This window comes from Nelusetta ayraudi, unplaced genomic scaffold (assembly GCF_046127955.1).
Source record: "Nelusetta ayraudi isolate G7.1 ecotype Tasmania unplaced genomic scaffold, CSIRO-AGI_Nayr_v1 ptg000011l, whole genome shotgun sequence".
In the NCBI taxonomy this organism is placed as follows: Eukaryota; Metazoa; Chordata; class Actinopteri; order Tetraodontiformes; family Monacanthidae; genus Nelusetta; species Nelusetta ayraudi.
The window spans coordinates 4046016-4067195 of record NW_027466061.1 but is presented as its reverse complement, the minus strand read 5'-3'; the positions used below and the strand labels follow the sequence as shown (position 1 = coordinate 4067195).

The 21180-nt window shown below is 43.5% G+C and overlaps 1 protein-coding gene across 1 annotated transcript; it reads left to right on the top strand.

Annotated features, from left to right (window-relative positions):
- The first annotated feature begins 94 nt into the window (after nt 1-94).
- Nucleotides 95-14923, top strand: ywhag1 (3-monooxygenase/tryptophan 5-monooxygenase activation protein, gamma polypeptide 1). Its single transcript, XM_076020130.1, has 4 exons — nt 95-206; nt 347-450; nt 5039-5177; nt 13220-14923. Exons 3-4 carry the CDS (start codon nt 5091-5093, stop codon nt 13874-13876), a joined length of 744 nt encoding a protein of 247 aa, XP_075876245.1. The 5' UTR covers nt 95-206; nt 347-450; nt 5039-5090; the 3' UTR covers nt 13877-14923.
- Nucleotides 14924-21180: the final 6257 nt, after the last annotated feature.

Below are 21180 nucleotides of genomic sequence, written 5' to 3'. Positions count from 1 at the left end.
ACTGGCTGTATTTGTTTAGAACACTGCTTTGTTGTTCTCCCCTTTAATGTGACAAAAAAGCCTAAAGGGAGCTTGAAACAATCAATACACATTGGCTTTGACATGAAGTGATTTGTTGCCAGGAAATAACCTTCCCTAAGAAATACACAAGTCACATAGACCAGGAAAGAAAATTCAGTGGCTCCGCCAAGAGGTTTAAAGAAGAGGTAGGAAAGGAGGAAAAAACATTTTACCATATTCTTATTAAATCATAAGGTATTTCCATTTCTAACAAAATCAACAAAAAAAACTGAATAACCTTTTGAGCAGCTTTCCCCAAAAATCTGACATTCGGGTTCTTTTCTAGTGTTTTGAGAACCAGTCAAGTTCCATCTTCTGTAAGTATATTTGAGAACAACGATTAATCTGGTCTTCAGCAGCAGCCAAGACTCTTGGATATTAGCATTTCAGGTAAGAGGACACACATACAGGTACTTCCGGAAAAATTTGAATATCAAGTAAAAGTTGTTTTATTTTGGCCTTTTAACATAAAAGATGAAACCAACAGATTTTATTGAGCCATTACACGCAAATTGACATTTCAAGCAGTTCCTTGTTGTAACTTTGCTGATTAAGATTTTCAGCTTATTAAAACCACAAACCCACAAACTAATTTTCTGAGTTTTTGAATTTGAGTTTTTTTTTTAAGCTGCAAGACCTGATCAGCAAAATCCAAAGAAATAAAAACTTGAAATATATTGATTTGCATATTATTCCTTTATATAATATGTCAAATTCACCTTTTAAGTTGAATTGCAGAAATACAACAACCTTTTCAGGATATTCTAATTTTCTGGGTAGTACCTGTACATATTTATATTTTATATATTTAATTTAGATGCACTGTCTGATGTCATGTGCCACTATCATACAAGCAAAATGCATCTACGTTTTCATTAGATCACACTATTATTATATCTGTGCATCCAGAGACAAGAGTAGTGATTAAATGCTGACTATACAGACTTGCTTGCTTGAAAATATTAAGATTGATGACAAGGACATGCGAGTCATCAGATCAGTTCACTGCGACCAACGTGCAGCAGTACGCCTATCGGAGGGAACAACCAACTGGATCAAGAGAGGTGTGAGACAAGGGTGTGTCATGTCACCAGATCTCTTCAATCTGTACTCGGAGATGATCCTGCGACAATTAGAAGGCCGGCTGGAGGGAGTCTTAATCAGTGGCTGTAAAATCAATAATCTTTGATATGCTGATGACACTGTGCTCCTCGCTTCTTCGACTGAGGACCTACAGTCACTCTTTGATGATGTCACCGTTTCCAGCGAGCGCCTAGGTCTACAAATCAATAGTAAGAGGACAAAGGTCATGGTCATATGAAAGTCAGAGACCACTCCAGTTTGCCAGACGCAGCATAGGAACACACCAATAGAGCAAGTCAACTCATTTAACTACCATGGAGCTCTGGTAACAAAAAATGAGATCAGACGCAGAATAGGCATCTCTAAGGACGCATTCTGCCAGATAAAAGTCTGGTTGCTCAAAGCATATGTTTGGTCAACTCTTTTATATGGCTGTGAGTCCTGGACACTAACAGCAGAGACGCAACGAAATCTGGAAGCTGTTGAGATGTGGTATTACCGCAGGATGCTCAGCGGGAAAATTCCAGGCAAGCGTGCCAGAGGGGATCAGCGGAGGACTTTTGATAACTGTGGCATGAAGACAAGACACCTCTGGGATTTAGCTAGAAAAAGGTACGAGTGGCACAGAGTGATGGTTCGTCAAGCACAATCGGTGATGGCACTTACGACGACGACGATAAAGACTTAACTCTTAAATTTAAACTTACTCCTGTATTTCCTGCAGATCAGTAAACAGGGAAGAGAAGTATTCACTGTTTCATATTCAGCTACACTATCAGCTAAAATGATTTACCAGGAAGTTCACCAGCAGGACTTACTGCATGGTAAATGCAAATAGAAGAAAAGAAGACTGCTGTTTGGTTGGTTAGGCTAAAAGACAGTTCCAGAGGTTACTGATGTTAAAAATGTCCAATGTCTACAGACAGGAAGCCAGAATTTCCACTAATGAGGGTGTTATTGATGACTCATGATAGTATGACTCAGCATCACCAGTCCACCCCATGCTTACCTGAAATAACAGCATAAAAAAGGGAGAAAAAAAACAAAAAAACAATGTCAGTTGAAAGGTTATATATATATATATATATATATATATATATATATATATATATATATATATATATATACATATATATATATATATATATCTATATATCTATATATATATATATATATATATATATATATATATATATGTATATATATATATATACACACATACATATATATATATATATATATATGTATATATATATATATACACATACATATATATGACGTTGTAAAACTGGTCTATTATCTTTCAGGCAGCAACAGTACTGCTGCTTAGCAACTATGTTGTAGCGATATCCAACACGAGATATGAACCGTTTTATGGCCACAGGTGTGTCTCGTCTTTATCAGGAGCAAAGACTTCTAAGCTGAATCGCCCACTCAGAGTCAAAGATGGGAAAAACATTTGTAAAATTAACTAATGTAGGGTATTTATTTCTAGAATTCGATCAATCTGCTACTGCTTTATAGACTACAATGAGCCACAACATTAAAACCACCGGAGGGGCAAATAAATGTCATTGACCTTAGATCCATGCAATTTCTCTTACGGCTCGCAAAACCTCCAATAATAGTGTTTGAAGAAAAAGAAAAAGCCTTTAGTTGCAGTAACACTCCCTGTTGACATTCAGACATGGTCACGTACAATGTAGCTCAATCAGATTTGTTGTCAGGGCTACTGTGAGTCTGAGTAGACGCCTTAAGTCCTTTGTCACATTGTTCAGGCTGTTCTTGAACAGTGAGCTGCTCCCTTGGAGGGTGTGCCTCAGAGATGAAGGAGTTTCCGGGTTAGAAAAACAGTGGTCACATCAGTTTTGCATGGAATGGAATCAAACTCACTATCAGAACTCCTCACTCTTGCAGTTTTGCATATCCATGCTTACACATGCACAGACACACACAAACTTGATGAGGCACAACCTCCCTGCTCAACAGGTTTAAGTGATTTGAAATGAAAGTACAAGGAAGTCAGAGCCTTGAAAGCGAAGCAACTACTTTGAGTCAACTCTGTAAATGCAGCAAGCATAAGAATCATAAAGAAAAGCGTAGAAGCCTGCCTGTTGTTGCCAGGTCCTTAATAGGGTGAAATTAAATAGAAATCAGTGTTTCATGTAATGTTAAAGTTAGGTAACTTTTTATAACTATAATTCACAAAATAGCGTGAGACATTTTTGCGTTCAAATTGTAGCACCAGTTGGCATACACAAAAATACTTTGCTTCATTGCTTCTAATATTTTGTGTTGCATTGAGGTCAACACAATATATATAAATTTTATTTATAGTTAGTATTCAGGGTACCACTCCACATACATAACAGCTGCCAAACAAGTTGTTCATAGAAAGGGATCATCAAACTTTCCCTGTAACCCATTAACACGCAAGTACCACATAATAAAGCAAGTTTGTTTGAACTGCAAAGGCCAAGCTAAATGATTTGACTGCTAATGCTAATGTTCTGCTGCTGTATACGATTTATTTTTCAGAAATCTCAACTTTGACCTAAAAAGTGTGTTTATTGCATTGGTAGGTGTTTGTGTGAGACGAGGCAACCATTTAAAGAGATTGATTTCACTTTTGTTCTTAATTTATTCGTGAGGCTAATGCTTACAATGTGTTTGGTCATAAATGAATAAACATTCATAAGGAAATACATCTATTTTCCCCAACACTCAGTGAGTTTTTGTGCACATTTAGTACAAACGGGTACCAATGTTATAATATGTCATGGAGCATGACACAGGCCAAGATGGGTTTAGAAAAAGTTCCCACATTGGTTGCTTATAATGAAACACTCTCAGTTTGACACAGGTTCTTCCTGGATGTGTGGGCAGAGAGTTAGTTCTGTGTAGGGATTGTAAATGCAGAGAGCTGATAACTATGAATGTAGGGAGGGGACCTTATGTACCGAGTCCACAAGTCTGCTTCTTGGCACTGCTCCACATTTTCCTCCCGTCTCTATGAGCATGCTGGAGTACGACAAGCATTAGCCAAGACGCTAAACCATTCAATTTGACATGTGCAAAAGATGATGGACTGTGTGATACAACCAGGGCGTATGTCACCACTAAATAAATGTGCCCCCTTTCCAGTGACTCAGCCAGAAATTTATCTTTGGGGTGACCAGTTTGTGAGCTCATGACTCACATAGGTGTGGCAACAGGTACACACCTGAAATGACTACATGACAGCTTTTATTATTCAAGTAATTACTGTCATTTCTTTTTTTTTTTAATTTCATGTTTTTGGTGACATTATAACAGTTGATCTGTCACCATCCCTATGAATTAATTAGAGAACCGAAAACTCACCAATTTTAATATTGATAAATAAACCTACATCTGCTTGTTCCCACTGTGCCAGGATATGGGGTTAGTCTCACGTTAAATTACTTCTTTAAGTGTCTTTTTCCCACCAAGAACAAAATCCAAGCCAATCATCAGCTCATAAATACATTATAGGTATGAAATATATACATATACTAACACATTAAAGTACACCAACAGAGACTGGACTTCAGACGCTATAGTGGGGAACGTGGAAGGCCTTTTGTCAAATCACCCCACACCCCCTGCCCGGCGTGGGGTGGCCACGACCGCCACTGACCACCACGTAGCTCCGCCCTTGCTCCCTTCCTCGCAAGGCGAGTTCGTGCGTGGACTGCCAGAGCTGTTACATCACTCGGCGAAGACACGCCTTTTTGGGTGGTGACACAACCGAGGGAAAGTGCTCCGAGGGGGAGGGGTTGTCCCGTCGCAGGCTCACACAGAGACAGCAGGCAGCAGCTGCAGCAGCGAGGCGGACCGTCAGCCCGTATCCCGCATTAATACATTCATATTACAGCTTTATTTCAGCCCCGCAACGCAGAGGACCGCAACACCCCGCGTCTGAAAAAATGGTGGACCGCGAGCAACTGGTGCAGAAAGCCAGGCTGGCAGAGCAGGCGGAGAGGTACGACGACATGGCAGCTGCCATGAAATCGGTAAGTACTACTTCCTCCTCCACCTACTCCTCCCCACGATGACCTTTTTCTCCTTTGGTTCATTTTTTTTTTTTTTTTTTTTTTTTTGATGACAAAGAGCGGCTCTCTTCCTCCCCGCGTGTCTCTAGTACCCGCTGCTAGCTGAGCTAGCACGAGGGGCAGGGACACCCTGGCGTGTCGAGGTTGGGAACGTGCCCCCGGTGTTGGAGCACATTGTGAGCCCGGCGGAGCAGCAGCACGAAAAATGGTGTATGAAAGTCATGATTAAAGAACACATTCGTGGCAGAGGTGCGCCTTGTAGAGCGCATTGAAACGTTTCTTACAAGATATGGGTCCGTTTCACGGTAAACCGCGGGGCCTGGGAAAGCCCTTTTTGCCCCGTTTTCATTCTTTTACGTGTACCACGTCGCCGCGATATCGTTCGAAAACGACGATATTTAGCCAAAGAGACAAGTTTACAGCAAACGTGGTGTGTTTTTTTTTTTTATTATTATATATCTATTATCGGTTGGTGTGCTTCGCTGGACTGTGCCCGTCTGGACTGCGGACCGTTTGATCTTGGGGCGGTGCCTCTTCCCTGGCTCTGCTTTAAAACATCCGGGGCTGCTCGGTCGTAAAAGAACCCAGGGCGATAAATAGATAGTCGACGGCGGCACGTCATCTCAACAGCCTCGTTGTCAACTATAAGTGGGGTTGATCGGATGCGTATCCGAAAGAAACGCATAGTATCGTGGCTGAGGGCGAGCGAGATGGTACCACGATGATGATGATGATGATGATGATGAGGGGGGGCATCGTAGTCTGGTGGCCGTGTTCCGGTTTGCGTGATGCTGGGCGGCTGCCGTCGTCGATGTAACGTCGTAAGTTTCGATTCGAATGATCCGGGAGCCGACGTTTTGCGGCGTGTCCCGCCTTTGGCGCAGTGGAAACGAGCGAGCGGTGTGGGCTGAAGGTTGATCCGCAATCGATTGGCGCAGAAAGCGGCGCACCAAACGCCAGCAGCAGCTCGAATCCAACCCTTCAGACGTGGGTGTTCAGTGGACAGGCAGCCCGACGGAACGCAACGTAGATGTCATATTGCAGCAAAGGCGTCGGTTTTTCTTTTTCTTTTTTTTGCGCCGTAGCATGACGGGATTCGCCCCTGTGTTACTCGATGGCGTGTAAGCAGCAGCAGCAGCAGCAGCAGCCGCATCCCTGCGTCCTCGACCTCCTCAAGCAGGTTCCCCCCCAGTTTAAGAGGCGTGCCGCAGCATCTGCCAAGATGCAGCACAGGCCCACCCGTAGTGCACCATTTCATAGGCTGCCTCTCTATCGCAGCCTCCTCACAAAGGCTGCATCACGCTCTGGACAGTAGGAACAGAGGAGAATGGGCACAATGGCAGGAGTGGGTGACGGATGATCTGTGCACGCTTGTGTTTTGTGGCGAGAAACCCTCACTGTCTTTATTTCAATTTCCATAACATAGGATCCGTACTTTGTTGGAATGGTTGTTGCCAAATGTGACGTGAAACATTGAAATTGATTCCAGTTCAGTTCACGGTGGTTGTAATTCCACTTTTCCCCTCTACAATGACACAGCTGTGTCCATTTGCCTCCTTGAGTCACCAAGCGGAGCTCAGTAGCCACAATAATTTTACTTTATACTTAAACGGAACAAGATTCTGTGTTTTTTCCCCCCTCTTTTTCCTACGCCCATCCCTACTTCAGGAGACGGCGAGGAGTCTATCTAGCATAAAGGGCTCGGCCGGCTGCGTGCTGTCGCCCTCTACAACCATGCTGTAGCGGTAATGCCAGAGGGGGCCGGGCTCCACCCCTTTCCAGATTTATGCCGAGTCAGAGAACAGTGCTGCCCCTCACCCAGCCAGTCTCTCTGCAGCATTGGGCAGTGGGGTGTGTCTGCTGCCTCGCCCATCGTTCCAGGGGAATCCCTTGCCACTGCAGACATGGTTACAGCTCTGCTGGCAACGGGAACCGTGGAACCGGCTATGCAAAAAAACTGCACCCAGCCTCGGGGCGAATTGGAGCGCTTGAGACTGAGAGAGCAGGCCTCAGCGAAAAGTGAGCGTAGCTTACAATAAAATGGACCTCTCCCATTTTGAAAGATTGCAATGAAGTATATATATTAGTAGGGCACGCCTTTGTCCCTGATTTAAGAAAACAGGGACAAAGGAAAAAAAATTGCATTCTTGAAGTTATTTTCATTATCTGGGACAGTCATTTATTATGAGCTCTAAATAAGAGGCTGCAGTCTGTGATTAAATACAAACTTTAGATGAGAGACGTTATTACTCCTCTTTATAAAATGTCTGAATATCTTCATGTAACTAAGACTGTTATAGCAGACTGCAGGAGTGACATCACAGTCACATGTGGCTGTGAAATGTTATTGCGTGTGACAGGTTATGCTTATTAAGAATATCAAAAACATTCTCCATCCATTTCCCTTACCCCCTTACACGGGGGTCTGCTGGAGTCCATCCCAGCTGTCACAGGGTGAAGGCAGGGTGACACCCTAGACAAGTCGCCATTTCATTGCAGGGCCAAAATATTACCTGCACTATGATTTTTAAATTGCAGTATCAGTTGTCTTGACGCTACAGTTTCTTATTTTAAAGGCCCAGTATGTAACATTGTATAAAGGCATCATTGCTATTAAAATGAGGTGGGGAAATACAGGCTTTTGCCTGTACTAAACTGATTTATTCCTAACGGTACATTAAATCTTTAAAGCGTATGTTATGTCTTTTTCTGCATTAACATTAGTAATATTTAACTATCAACCTAAAAACCTATTTATTCCCAGGTAAATTCAACTCCTCAGGAAAATTGACACTTATCAGTGAACTGATAAGATGAGGGTAATTCAACTATCAATTCATGAATTAATTCATGGTTTGGTGCCTTAGCATGACTTCAAATATCCACAACAACTAACAGCAAACATAAAGCTTAGCTGTTAGAGAATTTATTATTTTTCGCACTTCAGATCATTGTATCCTTTTGACACAATCTTCACTTTAAGTCAGTGTATTAAAAAAAAAAAAAAAAAAGGCTTAGAATTAAAGTTATTCAGTATTTTTAAAACATCAAATGTAATAGACCTGTGGCACCTGTGGTTGATTTTATTTTCTCTGCTGTAACACACATTTAGAATGAACTCTCCCTACCAAAATATATGTTTGTTACAGCGCTGTACCAGTTGGTAAAATTCAAATTATTGGACTGTTTTTGTCTGCAGTAGACATATTTTCAATAGAAAATGCTGCAGTATGAGGGAGACGCCATAGCAGTAGGAGTGAGTGGGACGAAAGATCTTGTGGGAGGTATGACAACAACTGTACAGAAGGAATGATAGTTTGAAAATGTGCCTGTTGGTGCAGGATATTCAAGGATCATTCTGCTTCCGTCTTTTAATCCAATCTCTTCATGTTTCTGTGCAATCACAACTGCCACAGGTTTCACTAATATCAAGACGTCTTAAATCTGAGTCACAAACTCTACAATAACTGCCTACCGATGTTCGCCTACACACACTCTAATAGTTTTCATATCATTTTATCCAAAAGCCATATTTAGATTGGCAGAATAAGACAATGATTTGAGCGATATTCTCCTCCTGTTTCAGAAGCTTATTAATTTAGATACATTTTAAAATTAATTTTAGAAGTTTAGCAGATTTTCAGTCTCTCTTCTGCCCATCCACCGTCATAGGGTGTAAAAGCACAACCGCTAACGTTGTCACAGGGTTCCAACGGCAATATGCACATCTACCACAGCTTCTAGTTGTAATATAGAGAGTCACAGGAGGGAAGAGTGACTAAAAAGGAATTTGTTCTTATGTAACTACTTCAGGGAATACAAACCATGTACATACGGTGTGATGTCAAACTGTTTTGGATTAGGCTGTGTAGAATTGAACTGAACTGAATATAGACTTTATTCACGTCTTCTTTTTCCAGGGAAGTGGGGGTCGGAGGGAATAGTTCCTATTTCAATTATCAAAGTCTTCTTTTAAGGCTGACAGACATAAAAGTTAGAGTGCGTGTTTCTATTTTTAGAATAATACTGCATTGCAAAAAGGGGTGGTGAAAAAAATAACGTGAGGAACGTGTGTGACCTGATCCCAAGGCGAAATAAACATGGAAGTTGAAAGAAATGAGACTTTTGCTCCACCATCTTTGGAGTGATCATTTTATCACCTTCAAAAATACTTTATGTAATACCTTCCCTCATTGTTGCCCTCCAATGTCTTTATTTTCCTTTGATCTTTTTATAGAGGGAATTGTCACTTTCAGCTGCATTTCATGTTTCCAGACAAATTCTTCCAGTCAGACCCTTTATTGCTTTGCCAGGATTATGAGGCTTGTTTGTTTGGGGTTTTATTCCCACCTGAATAAAGTTTCTTTTAAAAAAAAGAAAGGTGATCAGCAGCGTTTTGACAGCATAAAGAGCTGCTCGCAAATGGATCCACCATTGAGGCGGAAAACAAGAGACACAGAATGAAGTAGTATTAATGCAATTACACAGTCATCTCAGTGCTGTCATTGTTAGTAACACTTATGAGTTCATACAAAACACTACAATCCCTTAAGTCTGTGGTACACAACTTGGTCGTAACGTTACTGCGGCCTTATCTTTTTTTTTTTTAATAACTAGCCACATCTTAAAAGCAGTTGTACAAACATAAGTGTCTTTACTGTAAGCCAATCAGCACACAACTCCATTTACCACACTGGCCTGCATGTAATTAGCCTGATATTACACATTTGTGTCATCTCTGTTCTGTTGAGGCGCCGGGACAGAACTAGTGCCAACAGACGCCCTTGCCTTCGCTTACTTGGCTGACCTTTGTCCTTATCGTGCAGCCTAATTAGGTCCACACACCTCACTCCTTTTGAATGATAGGCCCTTTATGCGTCTTTTTATTTTTGGATGCATGCATCAGCTGTAATCGCTGAACGACTACTGTCCCGCGCGGTAGCTTAGCAACTAAGAGCTACTTGAAGCTGCCTTTACACCACTATTACCAAGACACACATGTATTTAGCCCCACACTCCCGCCCCTTTCTCAGAGCCTGGCTCTCATTCTTTTCACGCTGCTAATGACGTCAGGTAGTCCACGGTGCCTTTTGTGCTCTGGCGCCTGAAAGGGGATTTGCAAGAGGGCTGGCTGCATCAGGTCAGGGGAGATCAGCGGCAGGAGGAAGAGGGCTGAAAAAGACAGCAGGACAGCAGGGAATTGGAACACCAAACGGGGAGCGCTATAGTTGTGGCGAACCTTCGTTGTGCCGACGGTAATATAGTCGGTCACCAGGACTGAGGTTTAACCCGGTCCTCTGCTCGACCTCGGCCCCGCCCCCACCCACCAACGCCCCACTGCCCTGCAGACATCATGTCCCTCCTGTGGATATTAATGACCACGCAGAGAACTGTCAAAGAGGAAAGTATTGATTGCCCTCGCCGGCTTTTGTTTGTTTTAACACCCAGTTGTTCAGAAGTTGGACTGCCCTGTGCTAGGATGAGTCATGAGAGAACGAGCACGATTGATGAGCTTTATGGGCAGACAGGGCTCTATTGTCACCGTCGCACCACAGCTTCCGTCAGGGCTTTCTGCTCACCCTGCAGCCCTCTCAAACAAAGGCTGCCATGTTTTGTCAGACACACTTTAGGCCTTGTTTTTCTGATCTCTGTGTTCCAACAGTTCTGCCCTGCCTCTAGAGATATGCTCCTTAGATCAGATTCTCGTTTACACTAATTGTAATTTAATGGGCTATGGAATAATACAGCCGAGGCTGCGCTTCAGTAATGACTAATGGGGGCAGGGTGACTTTCTCCTGTGCTCGTAAGTGGGATCATTACGCAACGGATGTCGTTTTATTGTTTGTCTTCATGCTCTTGGAGTACAAGGGGCAGTGCATTTATGTCGGTTGTAAAGTTTACGGTGCACCATGTCGACACACCTTACTGAGCAAGCACATAAGGTGACAGTCCAGCTTGTAGTTGGGTTTGCATATGCTATGCAGGACAACTTGTGGAATGAACAAATGCAACTAGGTGCTTCCTGTGCCAAGCTTGAAATTAAACCAAAAAGAAACAAACATCATCTCAACAGGAGACCAGAGAAAAAAGAACTGTGACAACAGTGGATTTATTAAGTAAACTTCAACTAAATCAACAATTTTTGAAAGTACGGCCTTGTGAACAGAACAAAAGTTAACAGACAACAGCCCAAGTCAAAAATGGACAACTACCCCTAATGCTAACGAGTTAACTTGTCATTCTCAGTTACTATATAAAGATATCCTGACATGGTTGATATACAGAAACATTTGGCCAGACTTTCTCTGAAACCATGTGACCTTGGAGGGTTTACCATGGAAAAACCTCATCCTTTGGGCAGCGAGAATGCACACTGTAATTTAACGTACTGGCCAACTGACAAACAGCCATCCTTCATGCCACCGAATCCATGTCGAGTACTTTTGAAAGAAAAGGAAAGCAATTTGAATGTGGTGCGATGGCTCACATGCGGCAGATGGGTTTTTCTGACTCTCACCCAGTTGAAGTGACGGCCACCGTGAGATATTGTATGTCCTATGCGCTTTGCGCTGATATTTTTGCGTTCCATTCACCGTGTCAGCATCCTTGCCATCGTCCAAGTCAAGTCAGTTCCGATAGCTCGCAAACAAATCAGATTTTGCAGTTGCCATGGAAACAGGAGATCGCATTGCTGATTGCTTCTCACTCTCCACTACCATTACCTCCTACAAATCATATGCAGACCTATGGCTGTTATTGTTGGTTTATCTATCACCTGCTAAAAAAAAATTTAATATCTGACAAGCAGTCAAACAGTTGTGACTGCAACCAAGTTACTTGTACCCAAGTTACTTGGAGAAACGATAGAAAATTCAAAATGTTTAGGCAGATTAAAAGTAACCTTTTTTTCATGACACTAAAGGGAGAATATATTTCAATAATGACTGATATAACAGTTTGCAAAGGTATGGTTTAGAGCCATTCCACGTGACCAAAAGGGGCCCAGCGCTTTGGTATGGAACTGAAACGCACTCAAAAAGAAAGTAACAACAGGCTTTAAGCCCAGAAAAGGTTTGCAAAGATTCCTCTGCTGCACAGCCCCAGTGGGGTATAAAGGATTAAATCCTCCAGCCAGACACAGGCCTGTCCAAACAAAACAAAACAAGCTTTCAACCACAGTCAACCAATCAGGAGTCATTTCAGCGGGTGACGTCGGTGAGTGGGAGGTGGGGCTTACCCTACTGGACCGTTGCTTTTGGAGACTGACTGCTTACATATGTGTTACTTTTATTGCACTGTTGTATTTTAGTTGCATGGTTAAACATAGCCAGCGAGGACTGAACAGTTTGTATCAACACATACACATTAAAAATTTCCTAAAAAATATTTTTGATGTTAGCTTAACGTTGGTACACAATAAAAGTCAATATTTGAGTCTCTACATTTCAACAATTAGGCTAACCATTTGAAGTGCACAGTCACACCAAAAGTCTACTCCACTCTGCAACAAAGTCTGCGTTCAAATTTGTGTGTTAGTGTGGGTAGAAATTTGGACATTGCACAAAATTGCTGATCATTGCTAAATCTCTTCCAGGTTACGGAAGCCATCTCTCCTTTTCCATGTGCTTAAAAACAGTCAAACAGATAGACATTGACATCGTTTGTGTAAACTTGCCCATTTCTTTCACTCTTTACCTGCACACCATAAAAACACACTTGTCACAAACACAGAGCCACAGTTGCCTTGGGAAAGAATGGCATGCAAGGTCTTTTAGTAGCTTAGGGAAACGTGGAGAAAAAAAAGCAAACACAGCTTCATAAAAGAAGACTTTGTCTGGTACTTTGTTATTTCAGCACATCACAAGTATCGTATGGTATATAGTGATGTGAGCCTGTCACTATTACCAACCCCAACTGCAGAGAATTTTCTTGTTAATACTTGTTGCGAGACATTTGACACGGTAAATCATGCACATGTCCTTCCCTCTCTTCCCCCCCCCCAGGTCACAGAGCTGAACGAGGCGCTGTCCAATGAGGAGAGAAACCTCCTGTCTGTAGCTTACAAAAATGTGGTGGGAGCGAGGCGCTCGTCCTGGCGCGTCATCTCCAGCATCGAGCAGAAGACCTCGGCCGACGGCAACGAGAAGAAGATCGAGATGGTGCGGGCCTACCGGGAAAAGATCGAGAAGGAGCTGGAGACCGTCTGCCAGGACGTGCTCAACCTCCTCAACGACTTCCTGATCAAGAACTGCAACGAGACGCAGCACGAGAGCAAGGTCTTCTACCTGAAGATGAAGGGCGACTACTACCGCTACCTGGCCGAGGTGGCCACGGGGGAGAAGAGAGCCGCGGTGGTGGAGTCCTCTGAGAAGTCCTACAGCGAGGCCCATGAGATCAGCAAGGAGCACATGCAGCCCACCCACCCCATCCGCCTGGGCCTGGCTCTCAACTACTCGGTCTTCTACTATGAGATCCAGAACGCTCCAGAGCAGGCGTGCCATCTGGCCAAGACCGCCTTCGACGACGCCATCGCCGAGCTGGACACCCTCAACGAGGACTCCTATAAAGACTCCACTCTCATCATGCAGCTGCTACGAGACAACTTGACGCTGTGGACGAGCGACCAGCAGGACGACGAGGGAGGCGAGGGGAACAACTAGAGAGTCCAAAACCTCATTCTGCCAAAACAAAACAACACAACACGCGTGTTCACAAATGATGACGAAAATAATAATAACAATAATGATGATAATAGATTAAAAAAAAAATCCGTAGAAATGATAAAAAAAAAAGGGGGGGGATCGGGGAGGGGCGGGAGGTTAAACGTTGGCTGTCAATTTAGCCGATGTTACTAACACGGCTGCTGTTCTGCTGTTCTTTATTTTTCAACAAGTTAAAATTGAAAAAAAAAAGTAGTTGGAGGGGAGAACATTTTGGTTTAAAAAAACAAAAGCGATACAATAAAAAATAATGGAACCCCCCTCCTTGGTAGCCTCTGCAGCATTTGCCAAAATACCACCTGAAAGCAAAAGAGGTGTGTCATCCATTGCGGTGCGACTATTGAGTAGTGGAGCCTTCACACTGGCAGAGACTGGTCTTGTCGCGCAAATGAAGCCGAGCTGTCTCCTTGTATTTGGCGAGTGGGAGAAGGACGGGGAAGGGGAGCATTTAGAGATCGCATTTCCATGCTTGAGCAGCAAGAAAAAATTTTTAGAGAAAGCTTGAATGTCACGGCCTTTGCGTAGTGGGACGGCTGGAGCCAGTGCAGCAGGAGTTACAGAAGACGAAGATGGGCTTCGAGGGCCGTCTAACCGTCATTGTGTAACCTCAACGTACTGACATCTTTAGTTGCACCACACTATGACCGTCGAGTGGAAAAGCAGGTTGTCTCTGTTATTGAAGATAACATTAAAAAAAAAAAGGATTCTGATGTTTTTGTTTGCTTTGTGTCAGGTATGTGTCCAGCTCAGTCAAGACAGTCATTGTAACAAAAGAGACAAATTTCATCCAGTAAACCTAGTGCAGCTTGTTCCTCTCATGTGCTGATGTGCTTTATTAAATAAATTAACTGTTTTTGGACACCTAATTCTTATTGTCAGTATTGTCGTTACTATAAACAACTTTCATTGGCTCCTTATATTTGTAGGAAATGATATGACACACAGGAATAAATATGGCAAAACAAAATTAGGATATTTGAGTTTGTCGATTGGCCACTACCAACCCACCCTTGCAATCCAATGAAGCAGTCTTCATAACTATGAGTAGGAAACGGCACCTGGAGCCACAGACTTGATGTGTGAACTAAGTCTAATTTGTGGAACGAGCTCATGCAACACTGCGTGGAAGCTCAAAAAGCAGATTTGAGGTTTGTGGATTTACTTTTGTCTTCAATTTCTTCTTGGTCAAGAAATGCACTTGCCTATTATACTGTTTCTTCAGTGTAAGATGATAACTGCTCCAATATTCTCCATAATACAATATTGTGCATGCTGGTGATGTATTTATACAGTAGCTTTAATTTATTAACTTATACTGTAGATGTTATGTATTCATATGGACATGGAATTACTAGACCTTAAATTGGATTCTTTTCTATTTATTTCTTTTTATTGCAATTGTTAGCTAGACCTTAATTTAATCTGTGTTTTCTTTACTCCATTTGCTGACGTACGCTATACCAAAACAGTGATTGTTAACAATAAATTGATCTGTTACGGACATAACTATGGTCACATGTAGTTATTGGTTAAAAAAAAAAAAAAGTGGCGGAAAGCAAAGGCATGTTTTTAGTCGTAGAGGGTGAATTCGTGAGTCAGCCCAGTGTTGACAATAATTTTAACACCAATATTAAAAAAAAAAGAAAACATGACTTGACTCCCCCACAGTGAAGTGTAGTTACAAATTGCTTTTATATTCAAATGATCTACAAGGACTAAATCAAGATTTTAATGTAGACTGTTAAGAATGGTACGACTTCTGCAACCTTTCCCTTTCTCATTTCTCTTTACATTAACTGCCTTAAAAAGGAAAAGGAAAAAAAGGAAAATTCACCTATATTAAAAAATAATTCTAACACAAACACTCTACAACATTTGGCTGCTTTAAGTGTGACACAACCATCAGAATAGCCCAACTGGACCATAACCTCTAAAAATAGGTCATGACGGTTGACTGTCCTCACACTCACACTGATGAACACACACTGCCAGCGGTCGTTGCAGGTTTCTTCCGTGTCTTCTCTGGGTGGGCTTTGAGCGTAGCAGAGGATACTTTCGCAAAAAATATTTGCATGCATTACAGTGATAATCATTCTCGATCCAGCCCAGGAATAAACCAGTAGCTGTACACACAACTCACCACAGAATGGCTCAGTCTGAACGGTGCTGGTTTATGGCTTTGGCTTAACGTTTAAAACCTAATATGTTTGACTCCTATCGACAAACATCCAATACTTGGTTTTTACAATCAATGCTCGTGTGTAGAGATGTTTTTTGCCAGTATTTACTGAGTGCAACCATCGTGAAACAAACATGATGTACAGGTGATTCCAAATAAGCCAATCACAGATAACTTGACTGGAATTCGTGCAATGGCCTTCCCTGTGATAAGACGAGGCGTGTAGCAAAGCTGAAATGGTGCATGTTCCCCATCATGCTACCGCACGTGGTTCTCAAGACAATCAACTCCATTAAGCCAATGGAAGACAAAAGTGAAGAATTGACCCAAAGGAAGTATCGAGAAGACCTCCAATTAGAGTAATTAACGCCTTCAATCACGCAGACTGAAGTAATTATTGAACAGCAGCTGCGTGCTAATTGGTTAAAGGCCAGCCAGCCTGCTCCAATTTGATTGGACGACGTACCGGGCCAAAGGTGGCTGTCAGTAGCCAACCCTCAGCTGTTGCTAAGAGGAAGTGGGAAGGCCACCTGCTGCCTCCTTTGATGCACCGCCGAGAGGCGTTCGCTGCTCACCTATCACACCGGTGCGTCCGCCTGCTCGTGTGTTCACGGTTGAGCGGCGCGATCGCGCGGCGAAAAAGCGACGTGCCGACGTCACCGCGCTCAATCAGGCGCTTCATCAGGCAGAGATGGATTAGAAAATGATCAAGGTGATCACAGAACCATTATACACACACACACACACACACACACACAACATTTATATAGTGACAGCAACATTCCACCGTAACACTGATGAGCAATGAAAACTGTGCGTTGTTCAAATCTCCTGACTCAACAGTACTGCATAGGTGTAGCATTCATTTGTATTCAAGTGAAAAGGAAAGGTTGTTTTGCATACTGTGTGTATTCAACTACAGACTCTGGTGTCACGCCACACAGATGTTCATCAAGCTGAAGGGAGTCAGACTAACAACACTTGAGGAGAACCCCAGTACCTCTAGAACCTCTTCAGCCTGACACACTGAGTGCGGCTTGACTGGAGATGCCTGAGGAGAAAGAGTCCAATCGGCAGCCTGGTGGCAAACAGCCCTCCGCCAGCCAAGCAGCCACTTACTCGCAGCGCTGAGGGCTGGATGGGCTGCTGGATTGATGGGGATTGGCATGAATAATTTAAGGCTGCATTAAACTGCGAGGAAACGGTGACTCATGGAGGAGGAAAAGCTGAAATGCTAAGTGGTTGAGAGAGAGTGCGCTCTGGTCTGAAGGCATCACCCGCCCAGTCCTTGCGTTCACGGCACAGCTGACTGTATGGAGGACGCAAGGCTCCCAGTCAGTGATTACAACAAGAGACCTTTTACGTTTTAAGCTTTCACATCGTGGAGTGTTTTCTATTATTAGACAAATTGCCGGGCTGTAGGTCTGGGGTCGTGGGGGTCAGAGGGTGGGTCCGGGGGAGGGGGTGGGCACCAGTTCATGTCTATCTATCTACCCTGTGTAACTATACAACAAGCTGGAGGCTCAGTGCATAGCAGAGGGCGCTATAAATAGATTCTCCCCTGCAGCTCTCCAGAGTCAGGAGTAGACTTAGAATGTGCATTAGTGGGCTGGCACGCAACATGAATGGCTGGAAGTTGACGGGGAGGGAAGAAGCAAAAGAAAAGAAAGAAAAAGAAAAAAAGGGGAGTGATGAAATCCAGCGGCGGCCACCACCTCTCTCTCTATCTCTTCCTCTCTCTCTCTCTCTCTCTCTCCCTGTCGCTCTCTCTCTCTCTCCCTCTCTCTCTTTCTCTCTCTCTCTCTCTCTCTCTCTCTCAGGCCGGGCGGTCAACTGGAGCATGAACAACACACCATGGCTCCACATTCACCGGCTACACACACACACACACACACACACACACACACACACACACACACACACAAACATACATGAAGTTGCTATGCAGTGTATTGATTACAAAGGGTGTACCCTCAGCTGGTGTTGCGCTGAAGTGGTGATGTCACTTCCAGTGGCTGCCCGTGGCCCAGTTCCCCGCAGCGGCGGCCAGGCACGCACGGCGCCGGCCGTGCGCTCATGCAGGCGCGCAAGTCACTCAAAATCCTACGCACAACCCATTTGTCGGCCTGCCTGCTTCTTTTGTGTTGTCACAAATCATCGTTCAGCCATTTGCAGCCGGGCTGCGCTCCTCAGTTTTCCCTCCATCAAGGTTCCAGCACCTGAAGGGCTGAGGGAACAGTAGAGAGACGCTACCTACGGGAGCAGGACGTGACGCTCGTGAGCGGCGTGAAGTTATGTAATGCTCGTTAAAACATCGCGACAGTGATAAAACCCAGAGGGGCCGTGGGAGTGTCGGCCCTGCCGCGGAGACGCGAACAGAGCCCCCTACTGTTGGAACGACGGCAGCTCGCCACCCGCCACAGAGTCACCTGGCAGCAGCACGACCACGACGGCAGCAGCCACAATGTGGAAGGTGACGGAAGCTGGCAAGAGCCCTTTGAGACTTTGCTTTATCACTCTTGATAGCACCAGAGCTAAAGAAGAAATCCCTTAATCCACCACCTCGAGGCTTTAAAGGTTATTCTGCACATATCATTTTCATAAACCCCCCCCCCCACCACCCTTTTTTTTCGTCTCTTATCTTGCATAAAATGTTGAATTTGGATTTTTTTTCTGTCCACTTATTAATGAGACGGAAGCTTCAGCAGGGGGTGGGATTGAGTGCAGAGGAGGAGGACAATAATGTAAGAAAGAAAACAAAGGCCAACTGCTGTGGTTAAGTGTGGCTATTACTTTTATTTTCTATCCCTATTTATTCATTTTTGCCAGAAAAGTCCAAGAATTTCACAGAGAACCTAATAATAATAATAATAATAATAATAATAATAATAATAATAATAATAATAACAATAATAATAATAATAACAATGTGCAGAACAAGCATGCTAACAACCATGATCAGTGATAGGGTAATTTTAAACCTGTTTATTTTGCAGCTGTGTGTCAAGGTTGAACGCCGCGCCATCTAGGTGTTCATTCTTTTACACAATTGTCTTGCAGACTTGACAGAATTCTGTCCCTAGGCTGAACACTCACAACCCAGGTCCCTCACAGGAGTCCAGGCCACAGCAGTTGAGAACACTTCTGTTTCCCCACTTTCCCCACACACTAATTCTTGTTCGTTCATCACTGCCTGTGAATTCTCCACAGTCACTTGGTTCAAACGGCTCTGGTCAGACTTCAGAAGCGTGCAGTCCACCTGGAAGTCTGCCTGACAGCAATTCTGGGATTCCAATTGATATCAGGTCAAGGTAAATTTTAAAGGGAAAGCCGGGCTCATTGTTGTACAAGTTGGAATAAGGAGTTTTTGTGATGCCTCTTCTTGATTATTCAGTTGCGGTCAGCAACTGAATAATCAAGTTATATACCAACAACCTAATGATGATATTAGAAACTATGATTCAGCCATGAGCCACGGATGCACAAGTCGTGATGCAAACTTCCAAGTGTATCATCAAACTGGCGATCTTGCAGCTCGGCAGACTGACTAACAGGCTACCGTGAACTCTGAAAAGCCTCCAAAAGGGTGCAGACACATGAATCGAACCTCTGACGCTGCGCTACTTTGATTCCTCTCCTAGCACGACGCAAGCGTTTTCGACGGGCAGAGAGCACATCTCCGTTAATTATGCATCAATCTGTGCATGAAAAATTCAGCCCAGACTCTCTGTATGATGGGATTATGCAATTTTGGGGGCTTAAGGAAACATTTCAGTGCACACATATGACATAAATCCTCCCTTGCACGTACTGCAGTACATATGGAAAAATTATCTCATGTGTCAGTGAACTCATTTGTTTCACTCTGTTAAAATAAAGAGCTGGCAGTTGTCCACCCATCACATCAGATTAAGGCTTAATGAGCAGTGGTCTGTTCATAATCCAGCAAATATTATGAAGAATAATGTTGTGGATGCAATAAAAACTGTGACAGAATGGCACAATGTTTAGACATTTTTTTTTCATGGTGGGAGTTCTGATGAAGCCTCTGAAGCATTAAAAAAAAAAAAAAAAAATGTTTTCCAATGTGTAGGCACGAGGTAAACCTGATGGGGGCACTGTTCCTCAGTTTGCAATAACAGGCAGCAGCAGTAATGTAGTCTTGACACTCCTCTTTGACATGAATCAGAAATAACTGCACACCCACAGTGCACTCACCAGCCACTTGGTCCTGCTACCAGGTTCTTGTAAGCACCAGGATGAACATTGTTTTCCTTCTGAACTGAATCCATTGACCCAAGAAGGTGTTGGAATGAGATGTTTGTCCTTGACACGGTTGCTATTGTCAACTGCTGCTGATTTGTTGGTGTTGCTCCACTGGATTGAGACGTGATGGCTCCTGAGGCCGTTTGACTTAAACGTCACCTTCACAAAACCAGTCTTGTGGGATTGTGCGCCCTCCTGCTTCTGCTCCTTTCTTCCCCCATTCTGACGCTTGACCAACCAGCCTCCATTAACCGGGTCTGCAAGCCTAAATGCACTGAATGCACTGCACCATGTGATTAGCTACTTGATGCTAGCAGCCAATCACGCGGGTACACCTGGATAGGTGAACAGGTGTTCATAAATAAATAAATACATTTATGTGGCTCATAAAGTGGCTGTTATGTGTTTAACAGCTGCCTACCGACTCAGTGGCCAGTTTTATTGAGGTACACCTTGCAAGTACTTGATATTTTCTCCTTTCGGGACCATTCTCCAAAACCCCAGATGTCTGTGTGTGTGTCTGTGTGTTTGCCAGTAGATGAGCAGATTGTAAAACACTCTTCAGACTTCAGACCTTCCAGCATCAGCGACCACGTTCACCATGTTCAAAGTCGCTTAAATCTCCTTTAGTCCTTATTCGGATGCAGGCTTCAAACTCCAGCACATTGTCTTCACTGCGTCTTCCTGCCTGAATGCACTGAACTACTGAAAGCCAGTGGCCGGTGAGTGTAAGTGCGGGTATCATCACTCTGCAAAGACCCCTCCCCCCATCCAAGCAAGTGCAATAAGACACACAACA

Bases quoted from the DNA above. Each gene is read 5' to 3' on its own strand.
- ywhag1 (XM_076020130.1), top strand. From the start codon at position 5,091: ATGGTGGACCGCGAGCAACTGGTGCAGAAAGCCAGGCTGGCAGAGCAG. The intron at 5,178-13,219 runs GTAAGTACTACT...CCCCCCCCCCAG, and splicing joins TGGCAGCTGCCATGAAATCG to GTCACAGAGCTGAACGAGGC.